This window comes from Cavia porcellus, unplaced genomic scaffold (assembly GCF_034190915.1).
Source record: "Cavia porcellus strain 051 isolate PalLab524CR breed Dunkin Hartley unplaced genomic scaffold, mCavPor4.1 scaffold_15, whole genome shotgun sequence".
Classification (NCBI taxonomy): domain Eukaryota; kingdom Metazoa; phylum Chordata; class Mammalia; order Rodentia; family Caviidae; genus Cavia; species Cavia porcellus.
In genome coordinates, this window is record NW_026947498.1 from 59784050 (window position 1) to 59806226 (window position 22177).

Genomic DNA, 22177 nt, shown 5'->3' on the forward strand with positions numbered 1-22177 from the left:
CAACCTGAAACCAATGAGGCAAGCTACACCTAGACTTTAAAATTAGAGATTATGGGGGAATAAATATTTGTTGTTTCAAGCTGCTAAATTCTGGGTGATAAACAGACGTATCAGTCAAAGATCACTGAAAAGAGTAAGTAAAAATTCTACTTACAACTGCTGTGACTAGAAATATTGAGTTAATTTTGCCAAAGACAAGATTTTAAATTCATGCTTGTTTGGTATTAGGGGAAAAAACAATTTCTCAAACTCATTGAACTACCAAAAAGAGAAAAGAAAAATGCTGAATTTACACTGTCATAGTTAAACAACTCAAAATACAGCAAGAGAACAGTTCCTTAGGTCTTTTCTCTCACAGGATTAAACTACAGATAATTGGGTTGTGTTTCTGCAAGTCTCAAAAAGTCTCAATCAGGGTGTTTCTATTACAACCTGTACTGTTTTTATGAGTTTTAAGTTAGTTCTTAAGTAAGGTATGGTGGCACATACCTGTAACCCCAGCAATAAGGGAGACTATGGCAGGAGGATCAAAAGTTCCAAGATGCTCCTAAGCAACTTAAAATTTAGGGGAAAAAAAAAAAGCGGGTGGGTGGGTGGGGGTAGAATATGTAGCTCACTATAGAGGCTCTGGGTTTGGGAAGCATGGGGGTAGGTGAACAAAACATTATAGGTAACAGCACACAATGCCTACCTATAGTTGCTGACTACAGAATTCAGCACAACGCAGGTGTTCCTTTGACATTCAGACATCACAGATCACTACCAGAGCATCACATAAGTTTATTTCAGATGTAACAGCAATATTAAAATTGAAAAGTTTAATTTTTAACTGCACCAAGTAAACTTAACCATTTAAGCATTTTCAAAGTTATTCCCTCCAAAAACTGAGGGAGCTTTTTCATTTCCACCACCACAAACCATGGTTCCCCAATAGTTTTCTTTCTGAAGGACTTTTGAACTGATGAGAAAACTGCTTTGGAGATATTTTAGAACTCTTTCCCTCAAATGAAAATTAATTTGGATAAATTATATATTGCATAGATTTCTATACAGATTCTTTTGTAGACCCAATCTTGGGAAGTATGAGGAAATATCCTGTGGTCTTCTAGTTAACAGAATTACTGATTTACCTCAAAGATTATTTTTACCATTTGTCAAAAAAAAGAAAAAAAAAAAACAACTCAAAATGGACATTAGTCTTTATTGACTCAAAGACATATGAACTAGTACCCAGTATCTACCTCGTCCACATATTCCCTTCTGTATGTGGATGGAATTATTTAACACCAGCTTCATGGAGGACAATTAACCCTTTATAAACACTAAGAATTTAGATTAAGTCATTGACTAGGTGGAAAACACAACTCTACAATGACAGGAAGCCTACACACGCAATTCAAACTTGAAAATTTTTCTTTTGTCTTTAAATAACATGTACTTAATTGTGAGGCAGCTATTTGGTTTTCAATAACCACATTTAGGGATACATTCATAGGACTGTGTATATAGTCCAGGTGAAACAGTTACAGAAATAGAGGCAGTGTAGTCTCAGGAAATTCATTTATATATCAAAATCTATTTTGATACCTGGAAGTTTACAAAAAGGTTGAATTCTTCATGCTAATTATGCTTTCTGTAATTCAAGCACTCTTTTGGCAAGAGCAAGCCGAAACTTATCTGTGAAGGTAAGTAAAGGTGCTTAATGTTAAACATTTCTTCTAAGCTTGGATTCAGATTAAGAAACTGATACTAAAGACTAACCAGCATGGTCTTTCTACATTTTCACTAAGATTATAACTCTATAGACTCATCCATCAACGATTTTCCTTTAAAAATCTTTTCTTGGCACTCTAGACTGAAGTCTATTTTACTTTGTACTTTTACATTTCCAAATGAAAACATAAAGTTATAAAGTGTATACAAACATTCTATAAAGTAATTATGCCATGTAACTTATTTGGAAATGAGATTTTTATATATGATAAATATTACAAATCAAACTTCCTTTTAAAGTCAAATCAAAGAAAACTCAAGCTTTGTGCATTGCTTTTAAGTCTATGAAGAATGTTTCTTGAGTCACCATCGATAATCTAAAAATTGCAAATACCGAGATTGGACAACTAGAAGAAAACATGAGTATTTCAGATAGCTCATCTTACAAAAAGTTAACAATCTGTCAGAACCACTCCCTACTTGCAAGATAATGATCTAGCATAAAACCACTCCTGTCAGTAGAGGAGGTCACAGTGATATTTGTACTATTAATACTTTATGCTTCTACCTTTCCAAGAACAGAAGCAGTTTGTTCAATAATTCCTCTTATCCCAAATCCTCAAACTCAATATTGTAGGCACAGAATATAAGCAAATCTGGGATATTCTCCAATAGATAAGGGAGTTTCATAACTATGTTATTCTCAAAAAATACTGTCTAGATATTCTTTCCTATATAAACAAACACTCACTTGCAACATTTTTAACAGCCCGTATTCGTTGACATTACATGCATTTATTGTGCCACAAGTCCATCTAAGCTTTCCTTTAGGCATTGTAAAACATGTCGTCCAAAAACACCTGTTTCAGGTTTGTTTAGGGGTTAACCTGTAAAGACATCAACTCCATTTTTTAAAGTTAAGACTAACTATGGTATTATTGGGCTTACTTCTGGAAGAAAAAGGACAGGAGAAAAAAAAACTAAATCACAATAAACTTCTTTAGGTCAGTTAAAGGCTATTATCTCTAGCTGGGATATTAAAAAAAAATTAATCTCACCAGCTCACACTCTAAATGTTAATGTCTCTATTAACAACAGCAGGAAAAACAAACCTGCTGACAACCATTCCACTCATTAACAAAAAAGCAGTTCAACTCAAATATTTAGACCAACATATAACACTACCTCCCCAAACTTCCCCACCCATCAGCAAGAACAGAAAAATCAACTGCTTTAAAAATCTAAATAAGTTTAGTATTTCTCACAAGGATAACAATGGTCCAACTCCTGAGTGTGCTCAGAAGGACTATGGGGTAAAGGCAATGTCTAGAGATAAGCATCCCACAAATAGTCTTTAAAAACCCAAAGTACCACAAACACACCAAACTTGTCTATGAATCAGAAAAAAAGCTATTGCTGCTGTGTCTTTTGTCTTTTGAAATAAACAGTATTTGTAGGCTCCACCCTTCAATGTGAAAGCAGGACATTAAAAAAAAATTCAAAAATTTGAAATCATTTGAGACCCAAAATTTTTGGGTTATACATCTTAACTATGAAAGTAAACAGATATTCCTTCAATCCAACCACCTCACAAAAATGAGACAACTGAAACGATCCAAACATGATTATTTAAAAAGTCCTTGAAATTAAAACTTTTAAAGGAAAGGAGGGGAAAAAAAGAAAACCAAGAACAAGAGAACAAGGTGGGAAAGCTTAACAAAGAAGGGAGGGGATTAATGGGCCTCTCTTTTTATTTGGCGACAAGCAAGTGCAAGAAAGTTCATTTGTAATTTGTTCAGTTGTCTGTCTTTTGTGCATCTGCATTCTGACCAGAAGGGACTTTGAGGTTTTTCTGAAGCACATGCGCATCAGCAGGTTCTATTCTCTTATAGTAGTTCTTCTTTGTCTCAATAATCTCAAAGCCAAACTTCCTGTAGAAGTCGATTGCGGACTCATTGCTGATCTGGACATGCCTAAAAATGTAACAAAGTATAAAGATTTAACAATATATTAAAATTCAATCACCTTTGAAATGGTTCTGGAATATTACATTCTCTTCACAATTATTAGTAATCAACAAAGATTACTTTTTATCCGAGAACCTTTTGATGACAATTTGAAAACTAATCTAATTCTTTCACATTTGCAGAACTGATGGCTATGATTAACCCTTATAGTTAAAGGGTAAAGTACAATATTTGTAATAATTTTTACTAGAAGGGAAAAAGATTTCTATAATTTAAAATGAATTAAATAATCATGGGGATGAATTAACTCACATTAAATGAAGCCCCCCCCCAAAAAAAAACTCACAAAAGAACTAGGATCTCACGTGCCTGAATATATCCCTATCCAATCCATGACAGAAAACATGTTGCATTTTAAATAAGAAACCTGAGCTTTCTCTATTACTCCTCAAAATAACACTGCATAATTTAATCTTGCTCATCACCTAAAATGAGTTACAAATAATCCACAGCTATTTTAGTCTTGGCTTTAATCTGTAACCTCTTTAAAATCCAAATATAACCTACGTGAAGTCATTTCTGATTTTGATCATTAAACTTTACTGCAAATAAGCATATTACTGATAACCTTAAGCAAAACACAGATTCCAAGCAACACAGCACAAGAAAAATAAGAAAAATACTATCAATGAATGAAAGTTCTTGAACTCTGAATAGTGAAGAATCCTGGCTTCCTCATGACTGGAACTCTTGTTCCAAAATAATTAAGCTATGTGTATTATGTTAGGTTGCTTTCTATTATTAAAAGATAACAAAACCAGGGCTGGAGATTTAGCTCAGCGGCATAAGCGCCTGCCTTGTAAGCAGGCAGTCTTGAGTTCGATCCCCAGTACCGATAAAAAGGAAAAAGACAAAAAAAAAAAAAAAAAAAAAGAAAGAAAGAAAAAAAACCCCTTACTAAACATTATAGTTTGTCCTCCGTATGCATGGAATTTGCTTTCGTGTATTCAACCAACATTTAAAAAATACACACACACACAAACAAATATTTTTTTTGAGACAGGGTCTCACTATGCAGTTCAGGATGGCCTTGAGCTCACTTTGTAGCCGAGGCTGGTCTCAAACTTGCAATGATCCTTCTGCCTCAGCCTCCTGAGTGCTGGGATTATAGGAGTGTGCCACCACACCAAGCAATCAGATTAAACATATTGTAAAACAAACAAACAAACAAACAAAAAAACCCAAAAAAAAAACTTGCATCTGTACTGAATAAACATTTTTGTTATTCCCTAAGCAATTCAGCATTTTTACATAGCCTTTAATTGTATAAATACTGAAAGTTATATAAGTTGGTTTAAAGGATGTAAGAGGATATCTATAGGTCACATACAATACTACGCTGTTTTACAAAGAGGTTTGAGCTTCTCAGATTTTTATACCTCTGGAGGATCCTAGAACCAACTCCTTAATAGATTCTAGGGACAAATATACTTCCATGGTGTTTTCAAAGACACAAAGTGGCCAGATTTTAAAGTTACTAGTAAAGATTTTTACTGACAATTTATTAAACTCAGAGAAGAACATTAAATATTATTTTACTTACAGATAGATGTTGTCGAAAGTGCCATCTTTCTCACAGATGTTTAAGACATGATTTAACATTTTAGTTCCTATTAATAAGACAAACAAGTAAGTAATCTTATAAATCAACCTTTAAATTCTGTATCTTATCACGTCCTAATAGAATTTCCAAGGTATACACTAGATTTATTTTCCCAAATTTTATGCTCTCTATATAACTACATTTAAAACAATTAGTAAGAGAACAATCTTTTTATACAAACCCTTACAGACAATTAAAACTTTTTTTTGGTACCAGCGATCAAACTAACGACCAGGCACTTGGAAGGCAAGTGTATACGCTGAGCTAAATCCCCAGCCCGACAACTAAAACTTGATCCAAAGATATATAAATTTATACATGGCTTCCAGCTGAATTATCTTAACAAACGGACTTACTAGATATATAACAATGTATTTAAGCTTCTTTGAAGAAGTTAAACAAAACAAAACAAAAATACCACCACAAGTAACTTTACCTATTCCTAGCCTTCGGTAAGGTGCCAGACATCCTAGGGTCATGATGTAAAGTCTCTTCTGATTCTGTGAATGATCCACCCTGCAGCATACTGCACCTACAGCAATATCATTGAAATAGGCTGTGGTAGAAAATATAAAAGATACAAAGTTCAGTGGATAAAATAACACATTTAATCCTCTCTTCTAAAAGACTACATTGTTTCTAATTAGCGCTAAATTTTAATCAGCTACTCTACCACTGTGGATGTTCAAAAGAATTTCCAGAATTCTTTAAGAGTTTTCATTCTTTTTTTTTTTTTTTTTTTTTGTCTTTTTCATTTTTATCGGTACCGGGGATCGAACTCACAACCGCCTGCCTGCAAGGCAGGTGCTTATGCTGCTGAGATAAACCCCCAGCCCAAGAGTTTTCATTCTTAAATTATCTTAGGAAGGTTAAGCCTCCTTTGTAGTAAAGCCCAAGCAGTGACAACACACATGTGCACATTAAATAATGAACATTTTGGGATGGGGATATAGCTCAGTCGCACAGCGCCTGCCTTGCAGGTGCAAAGTCCTGAATTCTATCTATTCCCAGTACCTAAATAAATAAATAATAAACATTTTGCATTTCCTTTTTTTCTGTACCAGGAGTTGAATTCAGGGCCTCATGCTTACTAGGCAAGCATTGTGCCGCTGAGCTCTGGCCCTGCATTTCCTTTTAAAATTCAATTATTTTATCTCTAAGATGTTTCTCAAAACTTAGATTAGTCTCATTTTTCCACTTGTATAATAAGACTAAATTAATTAACATCTTGCTCTAACATTAACAGGTACAGTTAAAAACTACACATTGTTTTAAAAGGATGAAGAAAAACCACACTGTACCAAGTTTTGCTAGCTCGCCAACCTCCAGCACATCCTTGTAGAACTTGTCATTATAGCTGACTGGAAAGATGACCTGGTTTAACCTCTTCAACTGTTTGATATTGTGTGGTGTTACATCTCCGAGTTCGATCCGGCTACTGGAACAAATCAAAAGGTGCTCAGTAAAAAGTAATAATCACCTTTATTTGTTACGATAAACATTAAAAAGGGTCACCAAACCTTTTCTTTTTGTTATTTTTTGGTCTTTTTGAGACAGGGTCTCACTATGTAGTTCAGGCTGCCCTCGAGCTCACTTTGTACCCTAGGCTGATCTCAAACTCCCAATGATAGTTCTGCCTCAGCCTCCTGAGTGCTGGGATTACAGGTGTGTGCCACCACGCCTAGCTGGCACTAAACAGTTTTTGTCACTGACAAGTCCAAACTTTTCATAGTCTTCTATGACTACCATTTAGATACAAGCAAACTTCACAGGCATTTATTTCAAACTCTGCTCAAAGTTTTTATAAATACTTAGTGACAAAGACAGTACTCAACAACAACTAAGAAGGCCAGAATATCCTACAATTAGATAATCCTTTACTGATAAAAAGATTTAATATTTAATACTGACAAGGTTATAGCAAATGATATTCTTATATCTTATACATGGGAATATAAATATGTTCTATCTCTTGAGGACAATCTATCATGTATTGAAAAGTCTAAAAAGTACATCTTGGTGTTAGTGGTACTTCTAAAAAAAAAAAAAAAAGGTAGTGCTACTTCTAAGAATTCACGAAAATAATTCAAGAACAGTGGTCCAGCCAGACATAGTGGTAATCCTAGTATTCAGGAAACTGAGACAGTATGAGTTTGAAGCCAGCCTGTGCGGCTTAGTGCCTTTAAGATCAGTCTGAACTACATAGTTAGACCATGTTATTGAACAAAACACAAAGCAAACACAAAACAGTGTTATCACTATCAGATTCAGACATGTACTCAAATTCAAATTCCTAGACACCCGTTTCAGAAATCAAAATTTCTGGAAATGGAGCAAGAGAATTCATTTTGAAAAACACACTTGAAAACTGCCTATCAAGGGATGCAACAGTATTTCTAAGAAAACCCCACGTAGTTAAAATGATTACTTTCATTAGAAAAAGGATTAAAAGCCCAAAAGTTCGTAACTTATGGTAACTAAGCTGTTTTGCCTGCCATACTGTCAAAATACATTTTGAATAGCTCAAGTGAATTTTGCTGTAAGATAAAGGCTCATCAAGTGTGATAAGGCAAACCTAAACAGAAATCTTTACGATTTTTCTTCCTACCACAGCCAGCACCATCAAAGACACAATCACTTATTATTATTACTTGCTACCTTCTTTTATCCCAGTGGTGGTAATTCAACTCAGGGCCTCATGCTTATAGTAAGCAAACACTCTTCACTGAGCTATACTTCCAGCCCTATTTGTCTTCTAAAATATCATTAACCTGGGGCTGAAGAGTTAGCTTAGCAGCATAAATGTTTGCCTGGCAAGTGCAAGGTTGTGAGTTCAATCGCTGGTACCAAAAAATAAAACAAAAATAACAAAAATAAACTTATTAACAGCGAGTGGTAAAAAATGACAAAAGAAAAAAAGTACTAAGTCAAAATAAATAAGTAAATAAATAAATAAAATTATCTGACGCTGATCAAGTGGCCAGGTGCTAGTTTGAGATCATAAGGGTACCACCATTAAGTTAGCAATGAAATCCAGACACTGTATGCTAATTAATCATTTGCATCCTTCCTACCTGGAGTGTGAAAATTCTTTGCTGAAGATAATAACTAAACAAGAGGGGCCTGGGGTTTAGCTCAGCAGCATAAGCGCCTGCCTTGCAAGTGTGTGGTCGTGAGTTCGATCCTCAGTACTGATACAAAAAGAAAAAAAACCCAAAAAAATAAAATAAAATAAAATAAATAACTAAACAAGAATGTTAATTACTGTACTTTAATAAAGGCAAAAAAGAAAAAAGGAAAGTATAAGTGTTCAAGTACACGGACTGCTTAAAACAAGCTATGTTCATGTTCACACATAACTAGCACAAATATAATATATTGTACAAAGAAAAAAAGCACATTCCATTGACATATACAACAATCGAACTTTTGTTAATACATAAATATTTGAAAGGATATTCAAAAAACTATATCCAGTCACAATGTCTATTATTCTGTTTATTTGGCAGGCTAAGGAAGAGCATTGAAAATTCTGAGCCTCCTTGGGCAACTTACTGAGAACTGTTTTATGAGGGGGAAAAAGCACAGAGCTTTAAATTTGTCTCCGTTTCTTTTTTTTTTTTTTTTTTTTTGTCTTTTTCGTTTTTATCAGTACCAGGGATTGAACTCACGACTGCCTGCTTACAAGGCAGGCGCTTATGCTGCTGAGCTAAATCCCCAGCCCCTCTGTTTCTTATTTTATCCTTCGCTGTACCCCTCAAACAGACAGTTGGGGATCTTGGCCAGATCCCTGATAGCTACTGAGTTTGAGACCACCGTGAACACATAAGGAGATCCTGTTTCAAAAAAGCAAAATCATCAAAAATATCAGAAAAGACAATCTATTTTTTTAAAAATTCTGTAAATCTAGCTGGGTATGGTGGCATACACCTGTAATCTCTGAACTTGACAGGTTGAGACAGGAGAATTTCAAGTTCAAAAACCAAAAAAGTACTCTGTAACTCTTAAATTTTTCTGCAGTTTTTATGAGATCCCTACTCAAAGCATACATCATTTCTTTCAATAAAAATATTTGAATACCTGATCTAAAATGCACACATACTCTGTATAACGTGCTAGTAACAGCATGTGTATACCACATACTAAAATAGTACTAGAATAGAGATGATTCTGGGGAAGGTTTTACAGGATGACCAGGAGTTTGTTCTGTGGGGAGGAAATACTCTCTGAGAAGGAAAGCATCAACCAAGTAGCAATCATGTGTTTTCAAAGCTATCTTTGCTAAATAAGGCCAAATATCAAATGTACTTGAGTGTAAACATAGGAAGTTAAGAGTTTGAGAACTAATTTTAAGAGTTCTTTTACCTTTAGTGACATCATTTTATCTCACAATCTTAAGACTTTAACATTGCCACTTCCAAATTTCTGACTCTAACCTAAAGTTCATTCAGAAGGCCAAACTCTTGTATCTGAAGTATCTCTAATAGAAAACTCAAGGTAAACATACTAAAAACTCAATTTCTTTTCTTTTTTTTTTTTTTGTGGTGCTGGGGATTAACTCACGACTTCACACTTGCCAGGCAGGCGCTTATGCCACTGAGCTGAATCTCCAGCAAAAACTCAATTTCTGATCACCTCTCTGCACAGTATGTTTCTTATGTAGTTTTTTGTTGATGGCCTCTCCATCCTTGGCTGCATAGTCTTATCTTCTGTCTTTATCAAAGTGATTTACGAACACATCTGCTTTTCTTCCTTTTATAATTTTTTTGTCAGGCTTTCTTATGTTGCCTTCAAAGAAAGTTTGGAAATGGTCCTTTTTGCTTCACATATTTTCAAGCTGTTAATAGAGTGAGTGTACAAGTATTAAGGGCTGATATGAAGAATTTGTAATTTGATTCAATTTTGAAATCCCCCCCCCCCTTGTACTAGGGACTGAATTTATGATCTCAGGCTTGGTTGGTAGGTGCTGTGCCGCTGAGCTACATTCCTGGCTCAAATTTCCCTCCCTTTTGCTATCAATATTCATTTTAACTTAGTCCATCACACAGACACACACATGTCATATAATCAGTTACTGATATTCATCTTAACTTAGTCCATCATACAGACACATACACCTTTTTTATAATCAGTGCATCTTTAACCTTTTTTATTTTTTGAATATAACTTCTCGGTATCCTCTAAGTGTAACCAGGATGGTGGTGCTATCCTGTAGTACCAGCTATTTAAGAGGCTGAATAGAACTATTTGAGTCCAGGAGTTTGGGACCGACCTGGACAACATGCTGGGATCCCATCTCTTCAATAAGTAAATAAACAGCAAATAGAACATGTCTCTTATTAACAACTTATACTTGAGTCCTATTTATTTAGCACGACAATTCAAGTATTTAGTCAAATTTAGTGTCAGTAATGATTTGGCCAAATTAAGTGTACCAGTTAGCAATTTTCAGTCTGTATCAACAATTAAGTTATTCTTCACTTACCAGGTTTTTTTTGGGGGTGGGGTGGGGTGGAATTTTCCATAGTATTCTAACTTTAAGTCCATTTTTTGTGTATATAGTTCCATAAGCTTTACCGAATACCCTATTATCATTAATCACCATTATAGAAATATGCAATTATGCAGTCATGTTATCAGCATACAACAGTTCTACAACCCCAAGAAATTTTTCCACAACATTTTGCAGTTCAATTCTACTACTTCCAGACAACTACTAATCTCTTTTCTGTTCCCTATAGTTTTTTTTGTCTTTTTCCTTTTTTTTAAAATCAGTACTGGGGATCAAACTCATGACTGCCTGCTTGCAAGGCAGGCGCTTATGCCGCTGAGCTAAATCCCCAGCCCCTCATAGTTTTGTCATGTCAAGAATTTCATCACATAATAGTGACTGGCTTTTGATTCAACATAATGCCTGTAAGACTTGCCATGCTGTTGTATCAACACAGAGTTCATTTCTTGTTACTTTAAGTAGTATTCATTTGTATAGGCACAGTGTGGGGTTTTTTTTTTTTAAATGTTATTTTTGTGTTAGTGGTAGAACCCAGGGACTCACACATATAGAACTACACTCCTAGCCCTATCCTCTAGTTGAAAAAAATTATATAATGAAATTACTATAAGCATTTGCATACAGATTTTTGTGTGAACTTAAGTTTTTATTTCTTTTAATAAATACCTAGTGTGGCAGCGAGGACAAAATAGATCTTTAAAAGTTAAATTTTTTTCTTTTAGAAACAATTTGCAAGGGGCTGGGGATTTAGCTCAGTGGCATAAGCGCCTGCCTTGCAAGCAGGCAGTTGTGAGTTCGATCCCTGGTACTGGTAAAAAATAAAATAAAATAAGAAAAAGAAAAGAGAAACAAGGTGTGGCCAGGTGTAGTAGCACACACCTGTAATCCCAGCACTCTGGAGGAGACAGAGGATCTCCTGTGAGTTCAAGGCCAGCCTGAGCAATATAAGCAAGTTCAAGACCAGTCTACACTATACAGCAAAACCCTGTCTAAACAAAACAAAACAAGTTGCTAACCAAAGTTCCTCCTAAGGGGCTGGGGATATAGCTCAGTGGCATAAGCACCTCCCTGGGAAACCTATGGTTGTAAGTTAAATTCCCCGGCACCAAAAAAAAAAAAAAAAAAAGATAAAAGTACCTCTTGTAGAGGACATAAACTGCTTCCCAGGAGAAAAAGACAGAATATGTAGATTCTGGCCCCAGGAGGTCAGGGTCTGACTTTGTTTACACAGGGAAAAGGGGTCCAGAAAGATGATTTTTTTTTTTGTCTTTTTTCGTTTTTATCGGTACCAGGGATCGAACTCACAACTGCCTGCTTGAAAAGCAAGCGCTTATGCCGCTGAGCTAAATCCCCAGCCCCTCAGAAAGATGATTTTGAAACAAGCCTGGAGACATCTATTAATCTCACTGGATTTCTTCACCCCTCTGTTCCTTACTGTAAATCCCTTGCACACCAAAACACAAGTGAGATAGTGATTTGAGATGATACGAAGCTCTCTGTCTCCTTGGAACTAGCTTTATTTTTTTTTTTAATTTTTTTGTCTTTTTCGTTTTTATCGGTACCAGGGATCGAACTCACGACTGCCTGCTTGCAAGGCAGGCACTTATGCCACTGAGCTAAATCCCCAGCCCCAAGGAACTAGCTTTAAATAAAGTTGTTTTTCCTTTTCATCAAGTCTCCCTTGGTTTTTGGAATGTGGTGAGCATACACAATTTGAGTAATCCTTAACACTAGGAGTGAGAATGCTGGGTTATACGATAAGCGTATGAGCATTCTGGTTGTTCTACATTATCTCCAACAAATGGTATTGTCACCATTTAAAATGTATGCTATTCTATTAAGTGGGTAATGGCATCTTGTGGTTTTTATGTCTCTAAATAAAAAACAGTACTGAGCACCTTTTCATGTACTTCTTTTAGAGAAAAGTTTTACACTTTGATGACTGTCCTCTGGGATTATGGTTTTCAGGATCTTATGAACTTCATTCTTCTTTTTTCCATCTCATTTCTTCTCAGTGGCTTGCTTTGGGTCGGGGGAGAGAGGCTGGCCTTGAAGTAGTAGCAATTCTCCTGCCTCAGCCTTCCGTATGCTGAGATTTTAAGTGTGTGCTGCTATGCTCAGTTTTGGAATTTTAACTAGTGAGATGATTGGGCCTCTTTATGCAGCCCACTATTAATTATTGTCAGCACAGACTAGTCTGTTTAGTAAAAAGAAAACAAATTTTCTAGCACCACTGGGGATTGAAGTCAGAGTCTCGTGTAAACTAGGTCTGCACTCTAGCACTGAGTGTATATCCCTCTTTTAAGATATAAAAAAAACACAGAACATTGAGACTTTAAGATCTAAAACTCTAGTGGAGGCTGGTCAACTAAAAATAAATTGAGAAATTTAGAAAATGACAAATTTTAGATAATGCATATCAACACAGTGCTATCATGGCATGAATGCACGGTCATCACAAGGTTTCAGATTCCAAAAGAAGTTTTAGTCTACAAGATTATACTGTGGTACAGTTAATATTCACAAGCAAAAGATAAATTTTCTGTATTTTGGCTCTTTCATCATGTTTAAAGTAAAGCCACCGAACAATTTCAACATCTGAATACACTTATCCCATACTACTTTCTCAAAGAGGTATTATAAATAGAACAAAAACTTGTGGCCCTGGAGGCAGGACTTGGCTCAAAGGTGCGGCACCTCCCTGACAAATGTGAGATCCTGAGTTTGATTCCAGGTAACTGCCCCCCCCAAAAGGGGGAGTTCCCCCCAAGACAAAGGAAATGACAATAGCCTGCTAAGAACCAAAGACTAGAGTAAATGAGTCTTGGATCTTTACTCTTGAAGGAGAACCAAAGGATCTGCCAGGACTGTAAGACTGCCTAAGCACCCTAAACCCACCTACTATTTCCTACGAGGGTCTTTTCAGCTTCCCATATCATAAGCCAAGATGCCACTGGAAACAGATTACCAATTCAATAGTAATTACTATTAATTATCTTTCCCCCAAAAGATACAATAAACTGAAGACAATTATATCTCTCAGAAAGGACCTAATAACCTGTATAGTATAGAAATGACCATTAACACTTTGACTACCACTTGCACATCTTTAATACTTACAAAAGTAGGCAAATATTATATCCCAAAAAACTACAGTCATAAAATATATTTTATGAATTATGTTGTTCATAATTTTCTGCTTTCTGAGTAAGCAGATGCATTAAGCAAATGGGAGCTTCTGTGTTTGAAAGCTGCCAGTCATCTCAGAGAGTACAGCATCACCATTTTACTGCTGTGTAATTTAATGAAACCCTACTGGATAAACTCACCTATATGGCTATTTCTGGCAAGTCTTTAACACGTTAGCTTAATAGACAAAATATAGCAAAGTAATAGCATGCAAAACCAAGTACTTTCATACTGCATAGCCATCTCTCTCTCTGGGAAAGTCTCATTGAATCTTTTAAGAGCTGTAACTTTGGTCCGCAGATCTGCAGTCCTTCTCTTCCTTTGTGTTTGTGCCCCAAAGCTACTAGTCTGGAGATACCAATAGAGGGTGATGCCAGGTATAGTGGCATACTCCTGTAATCCCAGTACCTGGAAGATTGAGGCAGGAGAATCATTTGCAAGTTTGAGAACAGCCTGGGCTACAAAATGAGCCCAATGCCAGCCTGAACTGCATAGCGAAGACCTAGCTCTAAAAGACAAAAACAAAAACAAAACAAAAAACTTAGGATAAGTATTCAAATAATCTCTAGCCTTATTACAATTGATGGACTCTCATCTAGATTTTAGAGTTTCTCAATTTCAGTATTAAATAAGATCTGAGGCTGAGTAATTCTTTGGGGTGTGCTTTCCTGTATTTAATAGCATCTCTAACTTCCACCCACTAGGTACTAAAATTCTCCCCACCTTCCTATATCTCCAAACATTTACCAATAGAGTATTTGGAAAGAGTATATGTATGGGAGTAGGGGTGGAGGGCTGAGTACCCATGGTTGAGAGACATTGTTCTGGTAGTTCAGCAGGCATCAAAAAAGTACTGGTTTGGTAGATCAAAATCTCAAATCTCCAACTCTCAGCAATTATCTGGTTACTAATGCTAATCATAGACACCATCTATTCAAGGACATACCCAAATTATTCTGTGGAAAAACTTTTTCCATTGTCTTACACAATTAGGAGAGCTCCTTTCCAGGCAGTTTTTCCTTTGCTACCATCTAAATGTTAATGTTTTTATTTCCAAATCTCAAGCCAACCATGCACTTCTGATGGCTTACTAGTAATAACCATGGAACCTCAAATTCAACTTAGCCAAAACTGACATCATTTTTCCATAAGAAATTAGAACACCAAAGTCTAATCTCTCTCAATCAATCTCTCTCTCTCCTCCTCTTTGAGACAGGGTCTCTGTGTAATTCACGCTGGTTTTGAGCTCACTATGTAGGCTAGGCTGGCCTCGAGCTGATAGTGATCTTCCTGCCTCAGCTTCCCAAAAGCTGGGGATTGTAGCATCATGTCCAGCTGTTCGATATCTTTACAAATATCCCCATCATTCATCCTATGAAATTTACTTTGATGTATCATCAAATGCTGTATTTTAAGTCCTATTAATTTTGCTTCCCAGGACAGTTTCATAACCATTCTCCTAGCAATGAATTGGGCCATCCAGCATAAATCCAAATAGGAGAGTAAGTCTAGAGCTGTAAGAGAAAACAGTATCACAATGCAATCAGAATAATCCTTCTAAAAGACAAATTGATGACTTCTGTGCTTAAAATCTTTCAATGAATGCAGATAATCTACAAAATGAAAATTCAAACACACAGATACACCTCTTCATCACTTATTGTGGTCACTGATAGTTTTCTTTCAGCGTTCCAACAACTGTTTGCCCATATAAAACTACTCCAAACCCACCTAGCTCTTTCTTTCTTGGTTTACTTTTGTACCTGCTTTTGCACTAATATTTTATAAACACTATACCATCCTTAACAGCAATATGATGAAGAGTAAGAATCTAGCTGGGCATTATGGCACATGCTTATAATTTCAGCACTTAGAAGGATGAGGCAGGAGGTTCACAGAGTTGAGGCAAGCCTGGGATACACACAATGAGTGTAGCCTGAACTACCAAGTGAAATTTTGTCTCCCTCATTCTCTCTCCCCTTCAAAAAAAAAAAATCTGTCTTGATCCACTAAGCAGCGGTAGCTGTTTAAAACACACACACACACACACACACACACACACACACACACACACACACACAGGCCGGGGATATAACACAGTGGCGCAGCACCTGCCCGGCAAACACAAGGTCCTGAGTTTCATTCTCAGTACAAAAAAAAAAAAAAAAAGAAAAGAAAAGTAAAACAAATCATTGAGGAGAAGGGATAAGAAAGTAGGCAGGCACAAGGACAAACTGATCAGTTTAAAAAATTCAAATATAACTTCAAAGTTTTGCTCCTTGGTATCATAAAGTGCTGACAAAGAAAGAAATAGCAAACATTTGATATATATATCACAGCAGGATTCAATAAAAGCACCTTTTTCAGTCTGAGAATTTAATCAAAGCTATTTGTAGCTTTGATACCTACAATGGATTAGAATCCGTCTGTGAGAATCTCTGGCTATTCTAGCCCTTCCCTTTATAGAAAAGGCAACCAAGGCCCAGAGGTCAAAGTACTTACAAAGTGGTCCTTCTGCTAGCAACTATTTGTGTTGCAGGAAGTTTCCTTTAAGTTATACAATAAATTATATAAACTAGAAAGTGCACTCATTCCAAATGCCTTTGAAATTTTTCTTTCAAATCATCTAGATCTTAAACTGGCACCACTCTGAACATTATCTTTGATTCTTTTGTCATCTGAAGTACATGCAATCAGTATCCCAGTTAAAATCAGGTAAATTATAAACACAGGTAAGTCACAAAGATAAACAAATGACCACTAAAAGTGAAAAATGTCCACTTCAATAACAATTTTTTTAAAAAGGGAAAAAAATACCACTTATCAGCAAAGTAATACTACAATTAAACTTATACACAAATGTGTACTCAAACGAACTTGTAAGGAAATTTATTATTTTTTATCATTTTACAAAAATTCAAGGTGCACAGCACATTCTAGACAAAAATTTATACTACTCTTGGCTGGGATAGGTACTAATGCCTTCTTTCATTTTCAGATTTTTACAAGTTTCCCTCCCCTTTAAAATCTGCCTGTATTTCCAGCATTCAGGAAGCTGAGGCAGAAAGAAGCACTGAAAGTTTGAGACCAGCCTACGCTACAAAATGAGCTCAAGACCAGCCTGAAGTGCATAGAGACCTTGTCTCAAAAAGACAAAAAACAAAAACAAAAACTGCCCTTAGACAAGAAAAATATTCTCACACTGTTGAGGGTGTAAATTGCTACTTTTGGAGATCAAGTTGGCAACAAATATCAAAGCTTTAAAAAAAAAAAAAAAAGTATCCTCTGATTGCCAGCTCAATTACTCACTTTAGGAAGTTAATGGAAAGAAATAATAAAAGATATATGCCTAGTAGTTTAACCAAGTGTTCACTACAGCATGTAGGGGACTGAGATGATAAGCCTAAAGACTTGAAACAAAAGGTTTTCTCTTAAGAACAGCTTTAGGAATGACAATAGCAGAACTTAGGTTGCACTAGCTCAAAGATGGCATATAAATACAGAAATGATTGAAGTAGAACTGAAGTGGCAGTTGGGGGTGGTAGCAAGTGCCTATAATCCCAGCAAGAGAGAGGCTGGGGCAAGAGGACTGCAGAGTTCCAGGCCAGCCTGGGCTACACAGAGATCTTATCTCAACACAAACAAACATATGATCTTATTAACACAAAAAACTGGAATGGTGGCCTCATAGTCCTTTACCACAGAGGTAAAAAAGAGTTACAAATTAACTGCTGGCTCACAAGTTGAAACATTCAAATTATCTACCATCTGGAAACTAGATTCTAAAGGAAGAGTTCTTGTTTTTAAACAACTATTTCTTTTAAAAAAAAAAATCCATAAGAATATTCATTTTCACAACCAAGAATGCTTCTACTATTAGTGGGGTTCTATTGGTTACTGTAGGCCATATTTTTTAAAAAAGATTAAGAAAAAACATTGAATAATGGAGAAAGCATGTCTCATCAGATGTCCTGAAGTTGAAAGCCAGAGTTACTACCTGAAAGAGAAATTTTGGATTTTCACAGGATTCAAACATCAAAGTGAAATTTAATACAGGTACTAGTTTGGTCTGGTAAAAGCACTGGCCTTCAAAAACAATGCTTTTTAGACTTAGGGAGGGGGCTGGGGATTTAGCTCAGCGGCATAAGCGCCTGCCTTGCAAGCAGGCAGTCCTGAGTTCGATCCCTGGTACCGATAAAAAGGAAAAAGACAAAAAGAAAAAAAAAAAAAAAAAAAAAGACTTAGGGAAAAAAATTCTTTTTTAAGACAGGGTCTTGCTACATATATAATTTAGGCCAACCTTGAACTCCTGTCCTCCTTCATGCTGGACTTATTGGCCTATGCCACCACATCCAGTGGGAAATTTTGGTTGATGATAATGTGTACAAGATGAAATTAATTTGGACACAAAGCTCAATAACAGGAAATATATCCCAAGTTCACTAATATGCAACACTAGTCAGGATGTTCAAAATGATGATCAAGGAACATACATATAGATGCAACAGACAAGTATTCAGCCTACTAGATAATCTTTAAAAACTTCTCCAACAAAGAAATTCTTAAGTACTTTTTGTTAAGTTTTTCTAAAAGTAGTTCACAAACTTGGGAAAAGAAATCCCTCTACTAATGGTAATCCAGCATGGGTCACCAATAAAACTGTGTAGGTGACAGATACTTTCTAAATTATACAATGATTCTTTTTACAGACAGAGCAAAAAACTGATGCTTGTGTTTTGCTACATCGCTATATCTGAGCATCACATACTGAGATTTTATCATTTACTTTCCATTTATCCTTTGTAGTAGAGCATTAAATTTCTATTTTAGAAAACTGTACTCTGTAATCCCCACTTAGGAGGCTGAGGCAGGAGGACTGCCATGAATTCAAGACCAGTCTAAACTACACAGCGAGATCTGGTTTCAAAAAAAAAAAAAATTGTAGTATATATAGGAATTTATATGACTTGATTTCTACATAGCAAAGGGAACATTATAAAGTATTTTTTATGATTCAGTATCTTAATAGACAAGCACAAATTGGTTTCATAAAGCAAAAAGTATGAATTGCAGATTTATAAAAGTTGTGAAATGCTATTTTAGCCTGACTAGCTTTTTCTTATTGACAAAAACATTAAGATAATCTTTAAGAAAAAAGATAATCTTTTAAAAGTTTTACAGACCTAAGATACATTCAGCAAAGACCACAAATCTTGTTTTCAACTTATTTTATAGCTATGTTGTGTGTGTATATATAAAATCTATGTAATCAATCAACACACAGTTAAAGATAGACTATTTCCAGCACTGCCCTGTGCCCCTTCCTAATCTAAATGATAGTGATTTTTGTTTCAGATGGCAGTATCTTATATTTCAGTTGTATTTTCTAGTAACATTTGGTCAAAATGGCTCCTTTAAGTATTTTAAATCATAGACTATACAGAAATATATTCATAATATTGCTACCGATTTTTCTTTCTCTACTTTGGCAACTCTATTCATAAGTATTCATGTTAAAGCCATTTTTATTAGAACTAATCTGTACCTCTTTACTAAAATTGAAGAACAAAAGGTTTTAGTTTTACTTTCCATTACACTGATGACTAATTATATTGCCACCCCAGTCATGGATGTCTATGGCAAATATCTTGCTTGAATATCCTCTTCCCTAAAAAGGACTAACAAACATAATCAGCTTATAATTCACAAATTCAAGCCACAGTCCCCTTGATTCATAAAAACAAGCAACTTCGGCCTAAAGGAAGCAACATTTTTATGCATGGTTGCCGGCTTAAGATTTCAGTAACTCAACTTTTCTCCAAATTTAGGGCTGGGGATGTAGCTTAGCAGCAGTATAATGCTTCTCTAGCATTTTGAGGCACCACAACCACCATCACCAAAAAAAAAAAATTTCCCTCTAAATTTGTCCAGTTAGTCATTTCTAGGTATCTGGATCAGGTTACACTTCTGTATTCACTTAAAATGGAAAGAGTAGTTTCACGAATGTATTAATTTAGCTGTGAATAATATCACTGGCCCCATTTGTGTTGCCAAGTTAGATATCATAAAGTCTTACTTACATCCTATGGAGACTGAGCTAAATTTTAGATCTACATGTCCAGAATAATCTCTTGGGGGACTTTACAAGTCCATGGCAATTTCAACACGAGAAACTCTTCATGCTCCTTTTTATTACTTTAACAGAATGTGACAAATACGTATTGAATACGTGGCATTGAGAATAGAAAAAAAATTAGAGAACATCTATACTGCAGGAATACAGCTTACCAGAAAACGAAGACTCCCTAAATACGTTGGATAACATATGAAACAGTCAAACTTCCTGGATCGATATTCAAGTGCAGCAAATATTTTCAAGATAGGCAATTCAACATTGTAATGAATATGCAGTACTTAAAGAAAAATCAGAATAACAAAACATTTAACAGATCTAAGACCGAATTAAACTTTCTCATAATCTTTTATGTGCCTTCAAATATAGGTAAATAGAAATACTATTTAAGCTCTTATTTAGGTATCAAGAGCTCACTCCAAAAAGTGACTTACTTCATTCTCAAAATAGCTGATGAATAGTTTGAATAGTTTTACTAACTTCAAGCACAGTTACAATTCTTTAATCAATTCGTGATAAGAAAAAAACCACCTCGAGCGTCTCAGAAAGCTTACAAGCTTCCATTTCATTCTCCAAAGACTATAAAGGCAAACTGCAAAATGGCTTTTTAAAGCACTGCTTTTTTACACAATGCGGTGTAACTAGTATTTTAACAGTATATACGTTAATGATGACATTTTATCCAAATGTAAAGTTAAACCAAAATAATCCTTCATTTTATCCAAGCCAGAGACTGAAAGATCGAACCTTAACTTTGCCAACAGACTTCAGACAAACAAGAATAACCCAAGAGCCCCTCAAAGAGTCAGGGGCAATTCCGACAACTGAAGCAAGAGCTCCACCTACTGATGCAAATACTTCCTTAAATATGTTGGCACCCCAAATCGAGTTCATTCCCCCTCCTCCACTCGTTCTGATCCAACCCAAATCTAGTTGAGTCACTATCTTTTAATACTCATCCCCGTGCTCTTTATTCTAATTCCTTCTTCCTACGAAGGTTCTGCATAGCTCCCAAGTGGGAATACAACCGAAAAGTGTCAAACACCGCAGTTCTAGTGTTCAGCCTGTACATGGACAGCAGGACAACCAGACCGCTGCACCCGAACTTGTGGGCCGGAGGCGGCCCAGCCGCGCGCCGCCGGCGGAGGCCCCAGGCGCCTCACAATAGCTCTTCCCCGTCGCCCCGGCCAGCCCACTCTCGTTCCCCGAGCCGCAGTCCTGGCTCCCCGCCCCTCGCCCCCGCCGCCCTTTCAGCCCGCCAACAGCCTTGCCTCGCCGCCGCCCCCTCCGTGACTGGAGTTGAACCGAGAACCCCAGAACTCTCCCTCGGGTTTTGCGCTCCGTCTCCCCCTGCTTCGCAGCACGCTCCGTTTCCACGGCCCGACCCGGCTGCCCTTCCTCACCCTTTCATCTTCCCCGCCTGCTGAGGCCGTCGTTACCACCACTCTCAACGCCGTCGTCCTCGCCGCCCTGAGCTCTCCGCGCCCTCAGCTCGGGCCACTCAACCCAAGCCGGCCTCCTCGCCTAGAGCAGAGAGTTGAGGGGCTGACGGAGGCCGCAAAAGTCGAGCACGGCCTTAATCTGCGGAGAGGGCGGGGACGTCTCCCGCCGGCGCGCAGGTACCGCCGCTTCTCCACACGTGCACAAGGGGCAGTCCGCTCCCGCCCGCCGCCAGCCAGCCCCGCCGCCGTGCTGTGACCTTTCACCCCGCCCCCTCTGCGCGCCGTGCGTCCACCGCCTCGCGCGCAGCCGCACTGCTTGCCTCCGCGCACCCTTCCCCCTTCGCTCCTTGGCCTCCATGTTTCTCCCGGGCTGGGCCTCCGGGCGTCATGTCCTGCCTCCCATCTCTTGCCACACTTCTTGTGGGGCTTGCTTGGTAGGCCCTGGCGGTAAAACCTGGATTGTCCCACCCCACTTCCACATCCGCAAAGTCGTTGTTGCTCAACCCTGTTCTCCGCAGTCTGGCGCTCCACAGTGACCTTCAAACGCTCTTGTCTCAT

At 37.0% G+C, this 22177-nt stretch overlaps 1 protein-coding gene and 1 long non-coding RNA gene across 3 annotated transcripts; both read right to left on the reverse strand.

The window, feature by feature from the left end:
* Positions 1-760: 760 nt before the first annotated feature.
* On the reverse strand, positions 761-21842 carry Naa50 (N-alpha-acetyltransferase 50, NatE catalytic subunit). 2 transcript variants are annotated; one of them, XM_005003405.4, is made up of 5 exons: positions 21581-21842; positions 6645-6778; positions 5780-5899; positions 5284-5350; positions 761-3686 (listed from the first exon to the last, which is right to left on the reverse strand). In XM_005003405.4, exons 1-5 carry the CDS (start codon positions 21586-21588, stop codon positions 3509-3511), a joined length of 507 nt encoding a protein of 168 aa, XP_005003462.1. In that variant the 5' UTR covers positions 21589-21842; the 3' UTR covers positions 761-3508. The 2 variants fall into 2 exon arrangements, with proteins under 2 accessions (XP_005003462.1, XP_003469327.2); XM_003469279.5 differs by having other exon boundaries at positions 6645-6781; positions 21581-21840.
* LOC134470502 (uncharacterized) lies at positions 8951-21568 on the reverse strand. The gene is made up of 2 exons (XR_010039435.1): positions 20333-21568; positions 8951-14552 (listed from the first exon to the last, which is right to left on the reverse strand). It is a non-coding gene; the product is annotated as an uncharacterized LOC134470502 (long non-coding RNA).
* Positions 21843-22177: the final 335 nt, after the last annotated feature.

Excerpts from the sequence above, each read along its gene's own strand:
- Naa50 (XM_003469279.5), bottom strand. Across the intron at positions 5,900-6,644 it reads TGGCGAGCTAGCAAAACTTG|CCTATTTCAATGATATTGCT; the intron begins GTACAGTGTGGT and ends TTTCTACCACAG. Across the intron at positions 5,351-5,779 it reads TTACCGAAGGCTAGGAATAG|GAACTAAAATGTTAAATCAT; the intron begins GTAAAGTTACTT and ends TCTTATTAATAG.